Source organism: Rattus rattus, chromosome 5 (genome assembly GCF_011064425.1).
Source record: "Rattus rattus isolate New Zealand chromosome 5, Rrattus_CSIRO_v1, whole genome shotgun sequence".
Taxonomy (NCBI): Eukaryota; Metazoa; Chordata; class Mammalia; order Rodentia; family Muridae; genus Rattus; species Rattus rattus.
The window spans coordinates 63,834,742-63,853,873 of record NC_046158.1 but is presented as its reverse complement, the minus strand read 5'-3'; the positions used below and the strand labels follow the sequence as shown (position 1 = coordinate 63,853,873).

Here is a 19,132-nt window from a genome sequence, read left to right as displayed (position 1 = left end):
CTTCATTCCAACTTAGGAGGGGGAAGGAAATAATCATGGGAGGCAGAGAGAGGGATCTGCTCAGGAGAGGTGAGGGAGAGCAAGAGAGGTAAAGGAGAACAGGATCAGGTATGATGTGGGGAGCCAGGAGAGAAGTCCAGAGAGCCAGAATATTAGAAAGGAAATATGCATCCTCAGATGGTGAAATGTGGAGGAGACAATCTAGAAAGTACCAGAAACTTGTGAGGTGAGAGATTCTCAGGACGAAGCTGGAGTGACATTAGATGAAATGCACCGCAGTGAAAAGAGGGAACTCAAGAGTGCACCTCCAATAGAAAGACAGGTTATCAAAAGGAGAGGTGGTGTTACCAACCCACAGTCAAAGTCTCTGACCCAGAAGTGCCCTTGTCTAAAAATATTGCAGGTGTTTTCTTCTACAAACTAAGTTTACCTTCATTGTTTGAGATTAAAGATGCATATTAAGGGTATGTCTATAATCCACTCAAAAGGGTTAAATATATTTGTCTTAAGAGCTGAGCAACATAACAACTAGAAACAGATTTTCTCAGTAAGTAAGACAATCTTAGTTTTCACAGCATAATCAAATTTCCTGCAAAAAGTCACAATGAGTCTGTGTTCTTCAGTAATAAATTTACTAAAAATTTAAAATGCATACTTATAAATAAATTCATTCTTTTTCTTATTCATCACTTCAATCCTAGACAATCACAATGCTTATTTATTTGAAAAGAAACATATTTAAAAACATCCTTGATTACTGGAATAACATCCTGAGTGAGTTAACCCAATCACAGAAAAACACATATGGTATGCACTCATTGAGCAAGTGGATATTAGCCCAAATGCTCAAATTACCCTACATGCATAGAACACATGAAACTCAAGAAGGATGACCAAAATGCAAATGCTTCACTCCTTTAAAAGGGGAACAAGAATACCCTTGGGAGGGAATAGGGAGGCAAAATTTAGAAAAGAAACTGAAAGAACGCCCATTCAGAGCCTGCCCCACATGTGGCCCATACATATACAGGCACCAAATTAGACAAGATGGATGAAGCAAAGAAGTGCAGGCTGACAGGAGCCGGATGTAGATCTCTCCTGAGAGACACAGCCAGAATACAGCAAATACCAGCGAATGCCAGCAGCAAACCACTGAACTGAGAAAGAGACCCCCATTGAAGGAATCAGAGAAAAGACTGAAGGAGCTTGAAGGGGCTTGAGACACCACATGAACAACAATGCCAACCAACCAGAGCTTCCAGGGACTAAGCCACTACCCAAAGACTATACATGGACTGACCCTGGGCTCCATCTGCATAGGTAGCAATGAATAGCCTAGTAAGGGCACCGGTGGAAGGGGAAGCCCTTGGTCCTGCCAAGGTGAACAAGATTGTTGTGGGGAGGGCGATAAGGGGAGGAGGATGGGGAGGGGAACAGCCATATGGAAGGGGAGGTAGAGGGGTTAGGAGGATGTTTGCTTGGAAACCAGGAACGGTAATAACAATTGAAACGTAAATAAGAAATAACTAATTTAATAATGATGGAGAAAAGGAAAAAAAAGCTCTTCAGATTTTAAACTCAAAAAAAAGTCCCCTCCAAAAAGTTAAAAAAAGTTATATTTTGATATATAGCCATACAATGCTAAACAAAGCAATTCTGCTTACTAGCAACAATCAAATCTAATAAGATATGGGTATTAATTTTATTTATTTATTTATTACATACTACTCATTTCACACACCTTAATATGAAAAATAATGGTGTTTTGCATTTAATTACATTATTTCTCTTGTCATCAATGATAGCAAATGCTGTGTTTTAATAAAATTAAATAAATGAAAGAAGGGGAAATATTGAATAAGAATAGTTAGATGGTGGCAGAGATTATGTTGATCAGGTGGAAGATAAATCTTGAAGAGGTATAGCTAATACAATGTATAATTACATATATATATATATAATCAGCTTTTTTCCTTTAGTTCCATATGAATTTATTCCTATTTCATTTATTTTATGAGACACTGGAATTTATAACTTTGAATAATGAATTTTTGGTGACTTACATTCAACCAATCAGGAGGCATATCTCTGTGAGTTGGAGGACAGCCTCATCTAAAAAGTGACTTTTATAACAGTTGGAATATATATTCCATTGTTACAAACAAATAACTGCAGGAAGAGAAAGAAAGAAAGAAAGAAAGAAAGAAAGAAAGAAAGAAAGAAAGAAAGAAAGAAAGAAAGAAAAAAGAAGAAAGAAAGGAAGAAAGAGAGAGAGAGAGAAAGAACTGAAGAAAAAGAGAAAAATTCTATGGCTTAAGTTGAACATGTCTAAAACCAACATAGGTGATTAGTTGGTTAAAAGTATGTTACAAGAAATTAAGCCATTGCATTATAGCTAGAGAAGAGTGGAATTAAAGATGACATATTAAGTATAGACTGCATGAAGAGAACTTACTACAACCAATATGACAACATTTTAAATAATCGACTGTTGATGTCATGAATGCTATTGAAAATTCAAATAAGTTACTAATATAAACATATATAACAATAGTATTTTTAATATATTTGAGTTTGAGTTCATCAATGGTTATGTATGTGATAGTGCACATTGCTATTATTACAAACAGGAATTTGGATACTATTCATACATTAGCTCTAACATTTTGGAACATGGGCACCATTAACAAAACTTGAAAATACTTTCTTTATAAAATGCAGATTTACAACAGACATTATTCCTAGTGTTGTTAGAATTTAAGATGAACTTTATTCATGAACAAATTTCTCTCAAAAATCTTTTTCATTGCCTCTTTCACATCTTTGTTTCTCAGACTGTAGATGAGGGGATTTAGCATTGGAATCACAATAGTATAAAATGTGGACACAATCATGTCATGTTCCAAGGCATAGTTAGAACTAGGTCTCACATACATGAAAAGAATTGTCCCATGATAAATTGACACTCCTGTAAGGTGAGAACCACATGTAGAAAAGATTTTTCTCCTCCCTTCTGCAGAACGCATCTTAAGAATTGCAAAGAGTATGAAACTGTAAGAAACCAGGACAATCAGGATGGTGATAATTTCGATGGAACCCACACAATAGAAGAGCAGAAGCTGGTTTATATTGGTGTTTGAACAAGAAATAGCCAGCAATGGAGGAATATCACAGAAGACATGCCTAATTTCATTGGATGCACAGAAAGAAAGGCTGAAGGTAGCCACTGTGTGTATAGTAGCATGCATAATTCCACCTGAATAACAAGCTATGATGAGAGGTATATAGACTGTAGATGACATTTTCACTGCATAGAGAAGTGGGTTGTAGATAGCTACATAGCGGTCATAAGCCATGGCTGCCAACAGGAAACATTCTGTGGTTCCAAATGTAACAAAGAGAAACATTTCTGTTACACAACCAGGGTATGAGATAGATTTATCTTTTGAAAGAAAATTGACCAACATCTTTGGAGTGACAACTGTGGAATAACAGGCATCTAGAAATGATAGAACGCTTAAAAAATAGTACATGGGATTGTGAAGGCGGGAATCTCCAATGACTAGCAAAACAAGTCCCAAGTTGCCTATAAGAGTAAAAAGATAGATCACAAAAAACAAAATAAATAACAAGGCTTGCAAGTCAGCATCATCAGTGAAGCCTGTTAATATAAACGTAGTGATGTCTGTCACATTGTTCACTGGGATTCTTTGTACACTGTAACCTAGTGGATGTCTCGACATCTCTTACTCATATACCATATAAAGTCAGTGTTTCTGAGAACCGTGTACATCAACACATCCCTATGCTTGTGCTTTAGAAACTCATAATGAACACTTTGTCCTTGGATGCTGCAACTGTAATAAAGAAGTTGAGAATAATTAGATGCATTACTGGGTTAAAAATTAATTTTAAAATGTCTATTTTTAAGTTTTACTGTGCTTTTTTCATATTTAAAGTCAGCAAATTTAGTCTTTACAGTGCTCATTATTCTGTTAATTTTTTCACCTTTTTTTTGGTACTCATGACTATCAACGTGAAGATATATCATATGTTATACACAGGATCTGTCTAATAAGTTCCCTTAGTATCTCAGTCATATTTAGATAGTGAGATGATTAGAGTTTAAGGAAAATTAGAGTTTAATTCATTATGAACTATGATAAACAGAAAAAAATCAGAAAGGGTAAGATGAACCTTTTGAAAAGGAAAAACAAAATTAAAGAAAGAAAATCCCCGTTGAATTATATTTTAGATTTTATTTTTCTTTCTATAAATGAACTTTGTAGCTTAACTTGATTTTTTTTAACATTTGGGGTTTTTTTTCTTTATTTTAGAGCAACTTATTTTATAATATCAGAGATCTCAATTCACAGGGCAAGGATGTATGAATATGAAAAATCCATGATGACATATGTCTTTAACTATAAATCTCTGATTAAACTCTGTGAGTGAAGTAAATATATCTTGGTCTACATAACTATGTTCATACCTGCCCAGATCAAAAAGCAACCTTGTCTAAACCAGCTAAAAACATATCTTTGGATTTAATGAGACCTATATGTTTCATAAATAATGCTTTGTCATTCTCTTAGTACTAGTTCTATGGAATTGATAAATTTACTGTAAGCTAAGTATCATACAGTAACCATCAGTATTAATCATGGAAATATTTCTCAAAATAAATGTTATGATATGAGCCACAAACATGCACCAAAAGGCAATTCTGACAAAATCCTGAATCAGGAGTGAAGCTTCCATGTTTGAAACATAAATACAAGATTTAACGAAAGTCACAGCAATTGTTCATTATGAGGGCCAGGTAATTTAACCTGCCTACCTACTGCAAACAAACCCTGGTTTTAATCTCTAGAATAAGAACTGATTCTCACCAATGTTGTTGCTTTCTCTTCAGTATTTCAGACAAGTAAACATATTTGAATTAATGAACAGCCTCTCTTCATTAGACTTGATAAATCTCTTGTGACCTATTGATTTATGTTCACTATGAAATACATGGTAACTTTTGTACTGAAACTTACAACTATCAGCTGTACAGCAACTGAACCATTCTAAAAGGAGGAAAGAATGGTTTTTCTTTTTGTATTTAAGAATAGCCTGATCTGGTCTCAGTGAGAGAAGATGGGCCTAACCCTTGAGAAACTGAGGTCCCAGAGAAAGACAAGGTCTGGAGGGGTGGCGTGAGGGCTGGAGACATCTTCTTGGAGAGAGGGGAGGAGCTCTTGGATGAGGAACAATAAGAGGGTGGGTAGGGAGGGGGATAATGGCAAGTGTATAAAAACTATTTAAGCATAATAATAATAATAAAAATAAGGAAAAAGTAGCATGAAGGCTCAGAAGTTGGTTAATAAAGCTCAGGACCTGAAAAAAGACAATAGTGGTAACTGCATGTGGTAAAAGTAGATGGTTCACCATTTATTCTCTTTCTAAGGCTCTTTTGTATATGTTGACTTATACACATACAGAATTATACACAGCTATATCCCAATGTGACCTTCACAACACTGATAAGGAATTGTTGTAAGGAATTAGGCATATTATATTTTGAATGAAATTTTTGTTCTTCTTAGATGAACTACTTATTGACATGGTAAATTGAGTAAACTTGTTTCTTTTGTATCAATGTAGTACTGATAATTATAAATAAGTATAAATAATATTGATTAAACTTGTGGTTAGTATTACACTTTCTTCAATCTTTTTTTTTTTTTCGGAGCTGAGAACCGAACCCAGGGCCTTGTGCTTACTAGGCAAGTGCTCTACCACTGAGCTGAATCCCCAACCCCACTCTCTTCAATCTTAAAAGTAAATTATTGCAGTTTGTTTTTTATGAGATTTACAAAAATATATTAGAAAGCCTAAATACAAATATGAATTATTAATTTATATTTTATTTAGAACTAAAAAGGAAGGACTTTTACCTTATAATATTAGGAATTAATGGGTTAGAACAATACATATACACATATTTAAGAGCATATCTTAAAAAGAAATTCAGTGAGATTATAAATACGAAATAGTAGTCTCATAGTTTTTAATGATCTTACAAATATACTGTTTATCTTCTTCAAATAAAGCAATAGAATAGTTAAATTTCTAATACATTTTTGTTTTAGTTATGAAAGGTCAATTCAAACCAATAATGTTATAATATTTTTTCTTTAAAATTATCCACTTTATAACACTTCTGATTTTAAGGCAAAGATGTTTTAGAAATTTGCCAATCTACTCATTCAACACCGAGTTACACAGAAACAAATATCTATTTTATTTCAGATAATTGCTAAGAATCACTCTAGCCCAAATTAAATGTGCCATTTAAATATTTTATCACACATACTTACAATACAAACATTTCTATATTATACAAATAAATTTGGATTGATAATTATTTTATCTAATTGACTTTCATAGAAAGAAATTACAAATGTAAAATATATAAATCTAATATTCTTAACAAATAATAATTAGTATGGTAGAAGGATGTGAAATAAATCAACATTGTCACAACATATTGCTCCAGCAGTATCAGAAACACCGAGATGACATGAAGAAAACCATAACTTCAGGTGCTGCTTTATCCTAATACTAAAAGGGTTGGCAGAATGTGTGTGTGAGTGTATGTGTGTATATCTGTGTGTGTGTGTGTGTTTGTGTGTTGTCTTTTACAGTAGTCAATGTGACAACCTGTCAAATAAATGACTCAACACACTTTTACTAAATTTAGAACTGAGAATCGATTATACGTGGCACAATTTGCAAAGCCAGGATTCAAGCTCAGACTTCTCTATTGTGTTACTTTCAGAGGATTTGTTGTGAAGTTTTTATATTGTATCACCAATTAGGAATCCTTAACTCCTGACATGAAGACAGAATTACATATCTGATTCATTTTACATTTTATAAAGTAGCTAATATTTATAAGACAATTCAATAAAAAATGAATGATTCTATATTGAATCTTAACATTTAGAAATAAAGTTAAATTTTGTTGAAATTACTTAATAACAACAAAACCTCCAGAGAGCATATAACAGTTTTTGGTTTGTGGTCTTTAAAATTTTTATGCATTTCCTTGTTTTTTTCTAATTTGAAATATAATCCTTAATTTTACTTCTCATAACCTTACTTTCCTTGTGGAAGTAAAAACAGATTTCTAATCAACAAATATGTCTTCAAAATGAGATACAGTAAGTCTCCATAAGAGACATATGCTTCAGTTGCAATATTCAATTTCTTAAGTAGCATTATAACATCAATTACATATAAAACTAATTGATATCTACTTTCCTGGGAAACACCATCTCTCTTGTTTACACAGTAGAAAATAGTCAGCTGTTAAAACATAAATATAAGTAATATTACATGGAGTAAGTTGGTTATACTCAAGAATATACATGTATATATACATGTATATGCATAGAATAACAATTAGTTAAAAAGATTCAATGAAATTGAAGGCTAGCTAGGATGGATATATGGGAGAGGAAAATAAACAATGCAATTATACATAAAATAATACTATAGAATTTTAAAAATTAAAGAAAACTTGTATGTTAAAGAATATAGTATAATTTAAAATTCAGAGTTTCTAAATATTTTGTATATGATAGATTTTTCTCTTACAGTGAAAATGATTGCTTCAGTCGAATAAGGCAAGCTGTGAAAATTGTGTATTTTCCTCTTACACCAGCCCTTTGAAATTTTCTTGAAGTATACAGGATTCTCCAGGGATAGAACATATTGATTCTCTCAGGATAGAAAATTACTCAGGTGATTTAGATCTTTCTATAACAAGGAAATGAATAATTTGTAAGTGAATATGATACAAAAAGATTGGCTCCAAATCATTTCTCAGTTAAAGAAGTATATATACATAGGACCAAGAAATGCATGTAACAGAAAAGACTTATAACTCCATTATTAAATATGTGCTTAGAAATTTTATCTGAAATTCGTTTTCTTCTGTTGAAAATATAAACACTTTATCCAAATATTCTAGAAAAATTATATATTAAGATCTTAGTAATCAAAGGATTATTAATTAAATATACATTCAAAAACCAAGCTTACTTAAAAATAAATGTCATAACTCCCAGTAGTATGTAAGATTGATTTACTCTTACTATAAATGAAGTGGTAGAGGTAACAAAGGAATGCTTACAATTAAGACACACAATCATGAATATGCAATACAACATGTTTATTTAGAATTTGCATATAATAGTAATTTTATTATTCATAATAAACTGTATAATGTTAAACATAAATTATAATTTTAAATAGTTTTCTTACCTCAGAAAACAATATTTTAATATGTAAGATTATAACTCTTATACCCATTTCAAATTTACTATATATAATATATATTCTCAAAATTGGGGGAATGATCAAACATAATTATCATAATCATTGCAGAAAAATGTCTGATTAAGAACTATCATTAAAATCAGAAGCAGGAATGTTAGATTCCCTTCTTGTAATCATCTTCCTTATGGCTGAGTCCACTGGGTCACCCCTGGTTTCCCTGGACTCCCTGTTATAACCTGCTAACTTCCATTTTTCTACCACCTCTGAGCCCACCTTCATTAGACCATACAGGCTCAATATACCCATCAAAGGCCTGCCATACCAGAAACATTGAAATTAGGCCCTTTCCCAGTATCTTCTATAACAGGAATATCCATGAAATATAGCCCTGCAGATGGCCGAATGTGTAGGAAGGACACAGTCAACAAAAACCAGTGCAATCTGACAATTTCAGAAAATGGTCATTATGGTCTGGGTACCTTGGTGTCCTACCATAAATAGAGCACAAGAAAATGATCTCAGTCTCAATCTTGTACAGATGATAGAGGTCTTTAAATAAAAAAACAGATGGTAGAGGTCTTGCCTTAAAGGCCGGGTCCCCTTAAAAAAAAAAAAAAAAAAAAAAAAAAAAAAAAAAAAAAAAAAAAAAAAACAAATACATCACTTAAAGTAATATAAAAAAACACAACCAAACATGTAGAGGTCTTTAAAAAAGAAGCAAATATAAGCACAGGGAAAAATTTCCTGAACAGAACACCAATGGTATATGTTCTAAGATCAAAAATCAACAAATGGGACTTGATAAAATTGCAAAGCTTCTGTAAGGCCAAGGACATTGCCAATAGGACAAAATGACACCCAACAGATTGGGAAAAGATTTTTATCAATCCTACACCTAATAAAAGACTAATACCCACTATATACAAAGAATTCAAGAAGTTTGACTCCAGAGAATCTATTAAAAATCATGAGGCAGAGCTAAACAAAGAATTCTCAACTGAAGAATATCAAATAGCTGAAAAGCACCAAAAAAAAAAAAAAAAAAGGTTCAACACCCTTAGTCATCAGGGAAATGCAAATAAAACAACCCTGATACTCCACTTCACACCAATCAAAATGGCTAAGATCAAAAACTCAGAAGACAACAGGTGCCGGTGAGGATGTGCTGAAAGAGGAACAGTCTTCTATTGTTGGTGGGATTTCAAGCTGGTACTGTGGGGAGTTTCCTCACAATATTGGACATAGTACTATCTGAAGAACCAGCTATAACCCTCCTGGGCATATACCAAAAGGATGCTTCAAAATATAAGAAGGACACATGCTCCACTATGTTCATAGAAGCCATATTTATAACAGCCAGATGCTGAAGAACCCAGATGTCCCTCAATAGAGGGATGGATTCGGAAAATAAGGTACATTTACACAATGGAGTACTATTCAGCTATTAAAAACAAAGACTTCATGAAATTCTTAGGCAAATGGATGGAACTAGGAAAAAAATCATCCCGAGTGAGGTAACCCAATCAAAAAAAACAAAAAAAAAAAAACAAAAAAACAAAAAAAAAAAAAAAAAACCCTCACATGATAAGCACTCACTTATAAGAGGATATTAGCCCAAAAGGTAGGGATTCCCAAGATACAATCCACAGACCACATGAAGCTCAAGAATTTGGAAGACCAAAGAGTGGATGCTTCAGTCCTTCTTAGAAGGGAGAACAAAATATTCACAGAAGAAAATACAGAGACAAAGTATGAAACAGAGACCTAGGGAAAGGTCACCCAGAGATGAGCCCACCCAGGGATCCATCCCATATATTGTCACCATACCCAGATAATATTATGGATGCCAAGAAGTACATGCTGAGAAGTGCCTGATATAGGTGTCTCCAGGGAGGTTCTGCAAGAACCTGAGAAATACAGTCAGATGCTCTCAACAAACCGTTGGACTGAAGACAGTGCCCCTATGTAGCAGTAGTGAAAAGACAGAAGGAGCTAAAGGGGTTTTCAACCCCATAGGAAGAACAATAATATCAACCAACCTGACATCCCAGAGCTCCCAACAACTAAACCACCAACCAAAGAGTATACATGGAGGGACCCATGGCTCCAGCTACATATGTAGCAGAAGATGGCCTTATTGGGCATGAATGAGAGGAGAGACCTTTTGCTTTTGGAAGACTCAATGCCCCCAGGGCAGGGAGATGGGATGTAATAGGTGATTAGGGAAATACTCTCATAGAGTCAGGGGAGGGGAAATGTATAGAGGGGTTCCAGAGAGGAAATCAGGAAATGGATAACATTTTAAATGTAAGTGAAGAAAATGTCCAATAGAAAAGAAAGAAAGAAAGAAAGAAAGAAAGAAAGAAAGAAAGAAGGAAGGAAGGAAGGAAGGAAGGAAGGAAGGAAGGAAGGAAGGAAGGAAAGAGATACAGGAAAATGCAATTAAGCATGGGAAGGAAAATAATAAAACTCTATATGACCTAAAAGTAGAAATAGAAGAAATAAAGAAAACTCAAACCAAAGGAATCCTGAATATTGAAAACCAAGGGAAGAGAACAGGAATAACAGATGCAAGCAAAAACAACGGAATACAGGAGATGCAGGACAGAATTTCAGTCTTAGAAGAAACAATCTAAGAAATTGATACCTCAGTCAAAAAATATTAAATCTAAAAAATTGCTGGCATGAAACTTCCAGAAATCTGGATTACCATAAAAAGACCTAACCTAAAAAGAACAGGAGTAGAAGGTAAGAATCTTAGCTTCAAGGACCAGAAAATATTTTCAACAAAATCATAGAAGAAAACTTTCCAGAACTATAGAAAGAGAACTCTAGATGCATACAAGAAGCTCATAGAATGGAAACCAGACTGGACCAGAAAAGAAAATACTCCCAATAAATAATAATTAAAACCCATAATATACAAAACAAAGGCTATAAAAATTGGCAATAAAAGTAGTGCACGTATATTCAATGATCAACCCATTAGAATTACACCAGACTTCTCAAAGCTAGAAATGCATGAACATATCTTTCAATCTCTATTGAAAACCACTGATGACAACCTAGTCTACTATACCCAGGAAAATTCTAACATGTTTCTAGACAAATCATAATTCAAACAATATATCCACAAATCCAGACCTACAGAATGAACTAGAAGAAAATCTCTAACTGAAGGAAGATAACTGTATTCATGAAACACAGCAAATATGTAATTCCCTGCCAGAACAAATAGGGAGTGACACACAAATATAAATACACTAACAGAATTAACACCAAAATAACAGGAAATAACAACAACTAGTTATTAATATCTCTAAACTTCAAAGGAATCTATTTTCTAACAAAAAAGATACAGGCTCACAGAACGGATGTTAAAACAAGATCATATTGCTTCATACAAGAAGCACACCTCAGTAATTAAAATAGATATTACCTCAGAGAAAAAGACTAGAAAAAGGTTTCCAAGCAAATAGACCTACAAAACAAACTGGAGCAGCTATTCTAATATCTAATAAAATAGAATTTCAACCAAAATTAATCAAAAGAGTCATTGAAGGGCATATCATATCATACTCATCGAAGAAAAACCTTCCAAGATGATATCTCAATTCTGAAAATCTATACCCTTAATTCAAGGTACCCACATCTGTAAAAGAACCCCACACATTATTAGTGGTAGACTTAAATTCCCAACTTTCACCAATTGATAGGTCATCCAGACAAAATCTAAATAGAGAAATGAAACTAACTGACATTATGAATAAAATGGATCTAACAGACATCTACAGACTATTTCACCCAAATGCAAATAAATATACCTTTTTCTCAGCACTTCACTGGACTCTTCTCCAAATGTAGACCACATATACAGTCACAAAGTAGGATTCAACACATACAAGAAAATTGAAATAACATTGTATCTTATCAGACCACTATCTTTTTAAGCTCGACTTCAACAAACACAGAAACACCAGAATTCCTACATACTCATGGAAACTGAACAACTCTACCCAATGATCTCAGTATCAGGGAAGAAATAAAGTAAGAAATTAAAGACTTCATACAATTCAATGAAAATGAAGATACAACAAACACAAACCTATGAGATACAATGATAAGAGGAAAATTCATAGCACTAAGTGCCTCAAAAAGAAAGTACTCATATCAACAATTCAGAAGTACACTTGAAAGCTCTAGAATTTAAAAAGAAGGAGAAATGGGCAGAGGAGGAGGAGGAACAGGAAGAGGAGGAGGAGGAAGAGGAGGAGGAGGACGGTGGGGGAGGAGGAGGGAGGGGAAGAATGAGAATGAGAAGGAGGAAGAACACCAAACAGCAGTCTCATGAAGGAAATAATCAAAATCAAGCCTGAAATTATTCAGTTAGGACCCAAGAAAACAATACAATGAATCAACCAAACCAAAAGCTGATTCTTTGAGAAAATCAACAAGATACATAAACCTTTAGCCAAAATAAGAGACAGAAAGTATTAAAACAAACAAAATCAGAAATGAAAAGGGAGACATAACAACAGACACTCAGCAAATTCAAAAAATCATTCGGTCTTACTTTAAGTGTATATACTAGCTCTCCACAGCCTACAGCCTACTTTTCTCCCAGGAGATGTTTAATAACCAGAGACATGGGTAAGAGATCTTGCCCCAGCTGGGACTCCAAGGAAGACGAGTGGACACTGCTGTGCCAGAGCCCCATCTTCCTTCCAGTCTACAACTCCTGCTGGGCCAGATTGGTGCACTTGTACCTTCCTCATACCCAATGCCTGGCTCTCTTTCAGGAGGTCTGCTATAACCAGGGATACAGGTGAGACTCCTGCTCCAATACCTGTCCATGCTGGGACCCACAAGGAACCAAGCAGACTCAGAACCTATCTGCTGTGCCAGGGCCCCATCTTCCTTCTGAACTATAACTCCCCCTACCCCCAGGACAGATCAGTTTCTCTTGTTCCTCTCCCATACCCCATAATATAGCTGTTTCCCAGTGAGACTGCCATAACCAGAGACATATCCTGCCTCTTTCCTAGGAGAGCTGCAGTAGCCAGGGAAACAGGAGGGTCTACCCTTATCAGGGATATAGGTGGGGGTAGGAGATCCTCTCCATTCAGGACATCTGTTGGTGCTTTCTTCTAGGTCAGACTGCTAACTAGTCTGCTCCTCTGAAGACGGCCCAGCCTGAGGCATCCCAGAAGATCCTACGTGCTCACAGCATCTGGTACAAACAATCTTGAAGTCCCACAGATGCTGCTGGGAGCCCAGTGGGTTTGCAACCCATCACTAGCAGAAAACCATGCCGGCTGAATTTCACTCCCCTTTTTCTTGCTCAGAATTGCTTTGGTTACATGGAGCCTTTTAGGTTTTTTTTTTTTTTAATTTTTTCTAATGAATTTTAGAGACATTGTTTTCTTTCTGCAAATAATTGCATACAGATTTTGACTGGGCCATTCACCTTCCAGATGGTACTTTCTGCTAGCTCAGACTGCTAGTTAGTCTGTTCCCCTGAAGACACCGTCTCTATTCTCCACAGTGCCCTCTTTTGTTCTAATGACCATTATGTCTACTTGTTAGATGTGTAATCTCATTTTGGCTTGACAAAGTTCCATTTTACAGTTACTTTTTGAGGCATATTATTCAGTTTAAAACCTAAAACTAAAATTTCTAAATCTTTTACAGGAGATTGAGAGAACTTTCTGTCAGTCAAGAAAAGGTAGGAACATAATTATGTCTTATTTTTCAAACCAGACCCATTGGGTCTTCTTAAAGTACACAGGATGTTCCACAGTGAGAGAGAACACATTGACTCTCAGGACCAGTATATACTCAGGTAATTTTGATTATTTCAAAGTAATGAAGGGGACCATTTGAACAATGAAATGCGGAATAAAATATGAATCAGATACGGACATTATGAAGTGACATTTCATGACAAAAAGGACTTATAAAAATTCTAAAGTGAATACAATGGATCAAAAAAGAGTAACCACTTTAAAAGTAATTAAGCTATTCAATAAATTCTTTGAAATTGAGTTAGTTTCTCTTGGAAATTTAAACTATTTCACTATTCTAATATACACATGTTCTTGTTATTAACAGGAATTAATAAATTATGGTCAAATTTCACTTTCATCCAATAATGACTTATGACAAATAATTCCAAGTGCTATAAGAGATACACCATATTAAAATATCATTTAAGAAGATTTGTATTAACAATTCTCAGTTTTATTTTTGTTTTCATTTTTATTTATATTTCAATATTATCTAGGAACTGATAAACTGCTTTCTCTGCTATACACCATTGTGATACATCTGCTCAACACTTTTTTTATTCAAAAGTTATTATTTACATTTCAAATGGTATTCCCTTTCCTGGTTTCCCTTTTCCGGTTTCCTGTCCATAAAACCCCTACCCCATCTCCCCTCCCCTTCTTCTATGAGGGTGTTCCCCCACCCAACCACCCACCTCTTCCCATCTCCCTGCCCTGACATTCTCCTACACTGGGCAGGGGCATGGGGGGTCCACCTTGGCAGGACAAAGGGCTTCTCCTCCCATTGGTATTGTACTTAAGGGGTTGAGAAGGACAACCAAAGTGTAGATGTTTCAGTCTTTCTTAAAAGGGGGAACAAAATATTCATAGGAGGAAATATGAAGAAAAAGTTTGGAGCAAAGACTGAGTGAATGGCAATTCAGTGCCTGCCCCACCTGGGGATCCAGCCTATTCTCAGTTTTATATACTGATAAGTTGTTAAGCTTCTGCTCAAGATTGATTTCTTTGCAAATATGTACTAACAGTCCATCAATATTATTTTCAAACTTGTGACATTATTACATATTTTCATTTTCTCATTTATTTCTTTGTTATTGATGGTACTTGGTACTTCAGATTTATTGAGATTTGCTTATGAGTCATGATATTTACCTGAATATTTAATAATTTCACTACCTCAAATTTTGTACAACACTTTGAGCTTGTTGTTCCAATATAGCCTAGATAGCCCTCAAGAATCCAGTCTTATTGACTTACCCTAGCAATTGTTTAGATTACAAACATAGAATATACTAGCATGCAAAGTTATATTAGATTTCTAACTGCTCATCCATAAAATGAGAACCATATGTTCTCTACTATTTCAATTTCAATATTGTATAAAGCATCTGGAATATTGATTAAGATGGAAAGAGCTTCATATCATTTTATTTGTTAACAGCAAATTTCTCTATGACCTTTTGGCATATGCATTTATTTGGTCAGGTATGTTTTCTTATACATCTGAGTTCTATGTCTGTTAATTGCATTTGTTTGTGAAAATAGTATATTATATAATATATGATTTTATTTATGAAAATTGAGGGTAGTCACAATTAATAGAATTATATGACCAACAAAATCTTAATTTTATATTTTGCCTTTTTAAATTTAAAAGTATTTATTATAATAATATATTAAACTTAATATTTATGATGGAATTATCTCAAAAAATTTAGGTTATAATTTCATTTGAGTTAATACTATGTATCAAAAGTTCATGAACCCATTCATCAGATATGCAAAACGATACTTTTCACATCGTTATACCTTATCATAATGAATAATTAATTGAAACATTAACATCTTGTATTACCAGGAAGAGGAAATAAAGTCAGGGAAATGAAATTTGAAACAAAATTTCAAACCCATGTCAAAATATTTACCATTTCTGGTTATTTTCTCCCTAATAATAAAATAATTTGAGAGTTTCTATGTTTGAATTCAAAATGACAAACTAGAAAATTTAATTCATTTCTTGAATATTGACCTATAATTTGTTTTCTAAAATACTAATTCTTTTATGATGAAATACTTTATTATGTTTCTATTTTGAACCAGTTGCCAATTAGTAAATATTCCCCTTGGGTAATCTCTTGGGAATTCATCAGAATTTGATTGAGTAGATATAAACATTCTACATTTACTATATTGCTTGAATGAATAAACAATGAATTTATTGGTTTCACAGGTAAAATAAATTTTAGTTAACTTGCAGAACATTTTACAATAATTACAACATTGGACCATAAATTTTTGTACCTCAATTTTACCTATTGCATATAGTATAAAAACTTTGAATTACTGATTATTGCTTGGATAAATAAAGTGTATTTATCTATACCTGATGTAAATAGAATTTCATCAAAATATTGAAAAGAAACTCTTCCGTGGAAATGTAAAAGCAAGTATTGATATATATATATATATATTTGTGTGTATGTTCCAAATTTAGTAATATGTATTTTTTCTCACAAATTTCAAAGAATTAATAATGGTCAACATATATCTAAAGGATATACTCAATCCATATCCTGTCAAGGGGACTAGTACTTTGATAGAATAAAGTATCAAGAGTTCTATTATATAGAATCCACTTTGGTATCTATTTATTGGTGATATTATTGGTTCCTACTTATTGTTGATTATTATTCACAATAACATAGGTTTTATAATTTGATTAATTGAAAATAAATTGAACTCACTACAATATAGGAAACTAAATGGTGATTATCTGTATCTGAGTATGGTAGAGATAGATATATCGACAGATCACATATTCTCAATCTAGAAATAAAGAGAAAATATAATTCATTAAGATACACTATTCAAAATGTTTTACATTTAATTCTGATAAAATAATATAGGAAGATATATTAATAGGAAAAATATTTTGTATACCTAAAAAATTAAATATTTGGATTGGGTCTTTATTCACATATTTTAGATAATATAATTTTAATACTTATTTTTTGTGATCAACATTGGAATCTTTTATGAAAATTTATTGCATATTTATCTTGATTTACTGCTTTGTGTGGTATGTTACAGTACCTTCTTGGAAAATGTAATCCCCCATATAGTCATTCTTCTTGACCATCAACCACCATATACCTTACTTATTCAAATGTATATACATTTTATAAAGAAGCAAATTTTGAGACAAAAACCCTCACATCTAATGTTACATATGGCTTTTGTTCATCAATTATAAAGAATACATTTTAAATTCCCATGTAAGGGGTTGGGGATTTAGCTCAGTGGTAGAGTGCTTGCCCTAGCAAGCGCAAGGCCCTGGATTGGTCCCCAGCTCGGAAAAAAAAAAATTCCATGTTCATTCGATTCCATGAAATCAAATCGTGAGATAGATCTCAATTGAGGTGGTGAGATAGTTTTCTATTTCCTGGCTTCACTAAAAACTTGATTTTATAGAATGTCTTTGTGCTTAGTTTTCTTAAAAAAATGCCTATACCTCACTTATTCAAGCTGTTTAGTTCAAAATTCTTGGCAATGTCATCGGGAATATATCCTTTATTTGAATTTTACATGTATGCTAAGTTCAATTTAACCAGACTGTATAGACTTCAATATCTACCCCTTCTTAGGAATACACCATTGATATATTTTATGGGTTTACAATTAATATTTATGGAAATGTCTCTTGATTTTTTTTTGTTATCTCAATATTCTCCCTTGATATTTTCTTGTTATTTGTATTTTTTCTAGGCAGAAGCATACCCCCAAACACACACACACACACACACACACACACACACACACACACATGCACACACAAAATGTAAATCCAGTTTCTGCATGTGAGAACAAATATAAGTGTTCTTTTTCAAATTCTATTTTATTTTGCTTAAGAAATCATCCCCAGCTTCATCCATTTCTTCCACAGGATTTCACTTTTAATTATGTACAGAACAATTTTAACCTTGTTTTTGTACCATATTTCTTCTATACATTCACATGCTGATGGATATCTTGGCTGATTCAACTTTTTAGTGGAAAAACAATTATCTCTGTGGTAGAACCTGGAGAACTTGAGATATATGTAGAGGACTGGAAGAACTTTTGCTCTCCATATTCAATATGTTTCAGAAATATCATATAAATTTCCAACATGGTTGCATGTGTTTTCATACTCATCAGACATTAAGTATTCTTTTTTTTTGATTACCTGCTGTCATTTGTTTTACATGGATAGACATTTGATTGTGTTGAAAGGAATTTCAAAGTACTTTCATTTTTCATTTTTCCTAAAATATTTACCATTGATTCAACTATTTTGGTAATTTCTCTTCCTTCTTTTCTTCCTTCCTTCCTTCCTTCCTTTTTTCTTTCTTTCATTCATTTTTTTTTGTTTTGAGATATCTATTCATTTCTTTGGCCCACATGTGTGGTATGGTTGATTCATTGTAATTTCATCACAGTACATATTAAAATCTCTTGCGTGAGAAATATTGAACAAAATCACTTTTGAAGGGGCATAGACTGTTTTCATCCTAGTAATTATTTTCTTTGTTGGACAGAACTATTTAATATCTTTAATTTTTATTGTCTGTTGAGGGATTATATTCTTTGCCATGACAATTCTTTTCAGAGTGTTCTTGCCTGTATCTTAAAGTGTTTCCCCTGTATTGCCCTCAAGCATTGTCAGTAAGCCAATCTAACTTTATGATAATTGATGTACTTAGAATTATTTTAGAGCATAGTGAGAGATTGGTGTATGATTTTACTCTTCCATCCATCATCATCATCTTCCTATCAGTATCCATTGAAGGAGATTGTTTCTAATGATGGTTTTGAAGTCTTAGTTAAAAAGTTACAATGTTATATCTTTGCATGCTTATTTCTATTTCTCTATACATTCCAGGGTATACATATGAGTTTTGTACTTGTAGACACTGTCTTTGATCTTACAATTTTGTGCTACATTAGGTATTGAGATAGCTTTACAGTTATTTTCT

At 33.3% G+C, this 19,132-nt stretch overlaps 1 protein-coding gene across 1 annotated transcript; it reads right to left on the bottom strand.

Moving 5' to 3' along the window:
- Positions 1 to 2,750: 2,750 nt before the first annotated feature.
- Positions 2,751 to 3,743, bottom strand: LOC116900303 (olfactory receptor 1094). Its single transcript, XM_032902059.1, has one exon. The coding sequence runs from the start codon at positions 3,741 to 3,743 to the stop codon at positions 2,751 to 2,753; it is 993 nt and encodes a 330-aa protein (XP_032757950.1).
- Positions 3,744 to 19,132: the final 15,389 nt, after the last annotated feature.

Bases quoted from the DNA above. Each gene is read 5' to 3' on its own strand.
- LOC116900303 (XM_032902059.1), bottom strand. From the start codon at position 3,743: ATGTCGAGACATCCACTAGGTTACAGTGTACAAAGAATCCCAGTGAAC.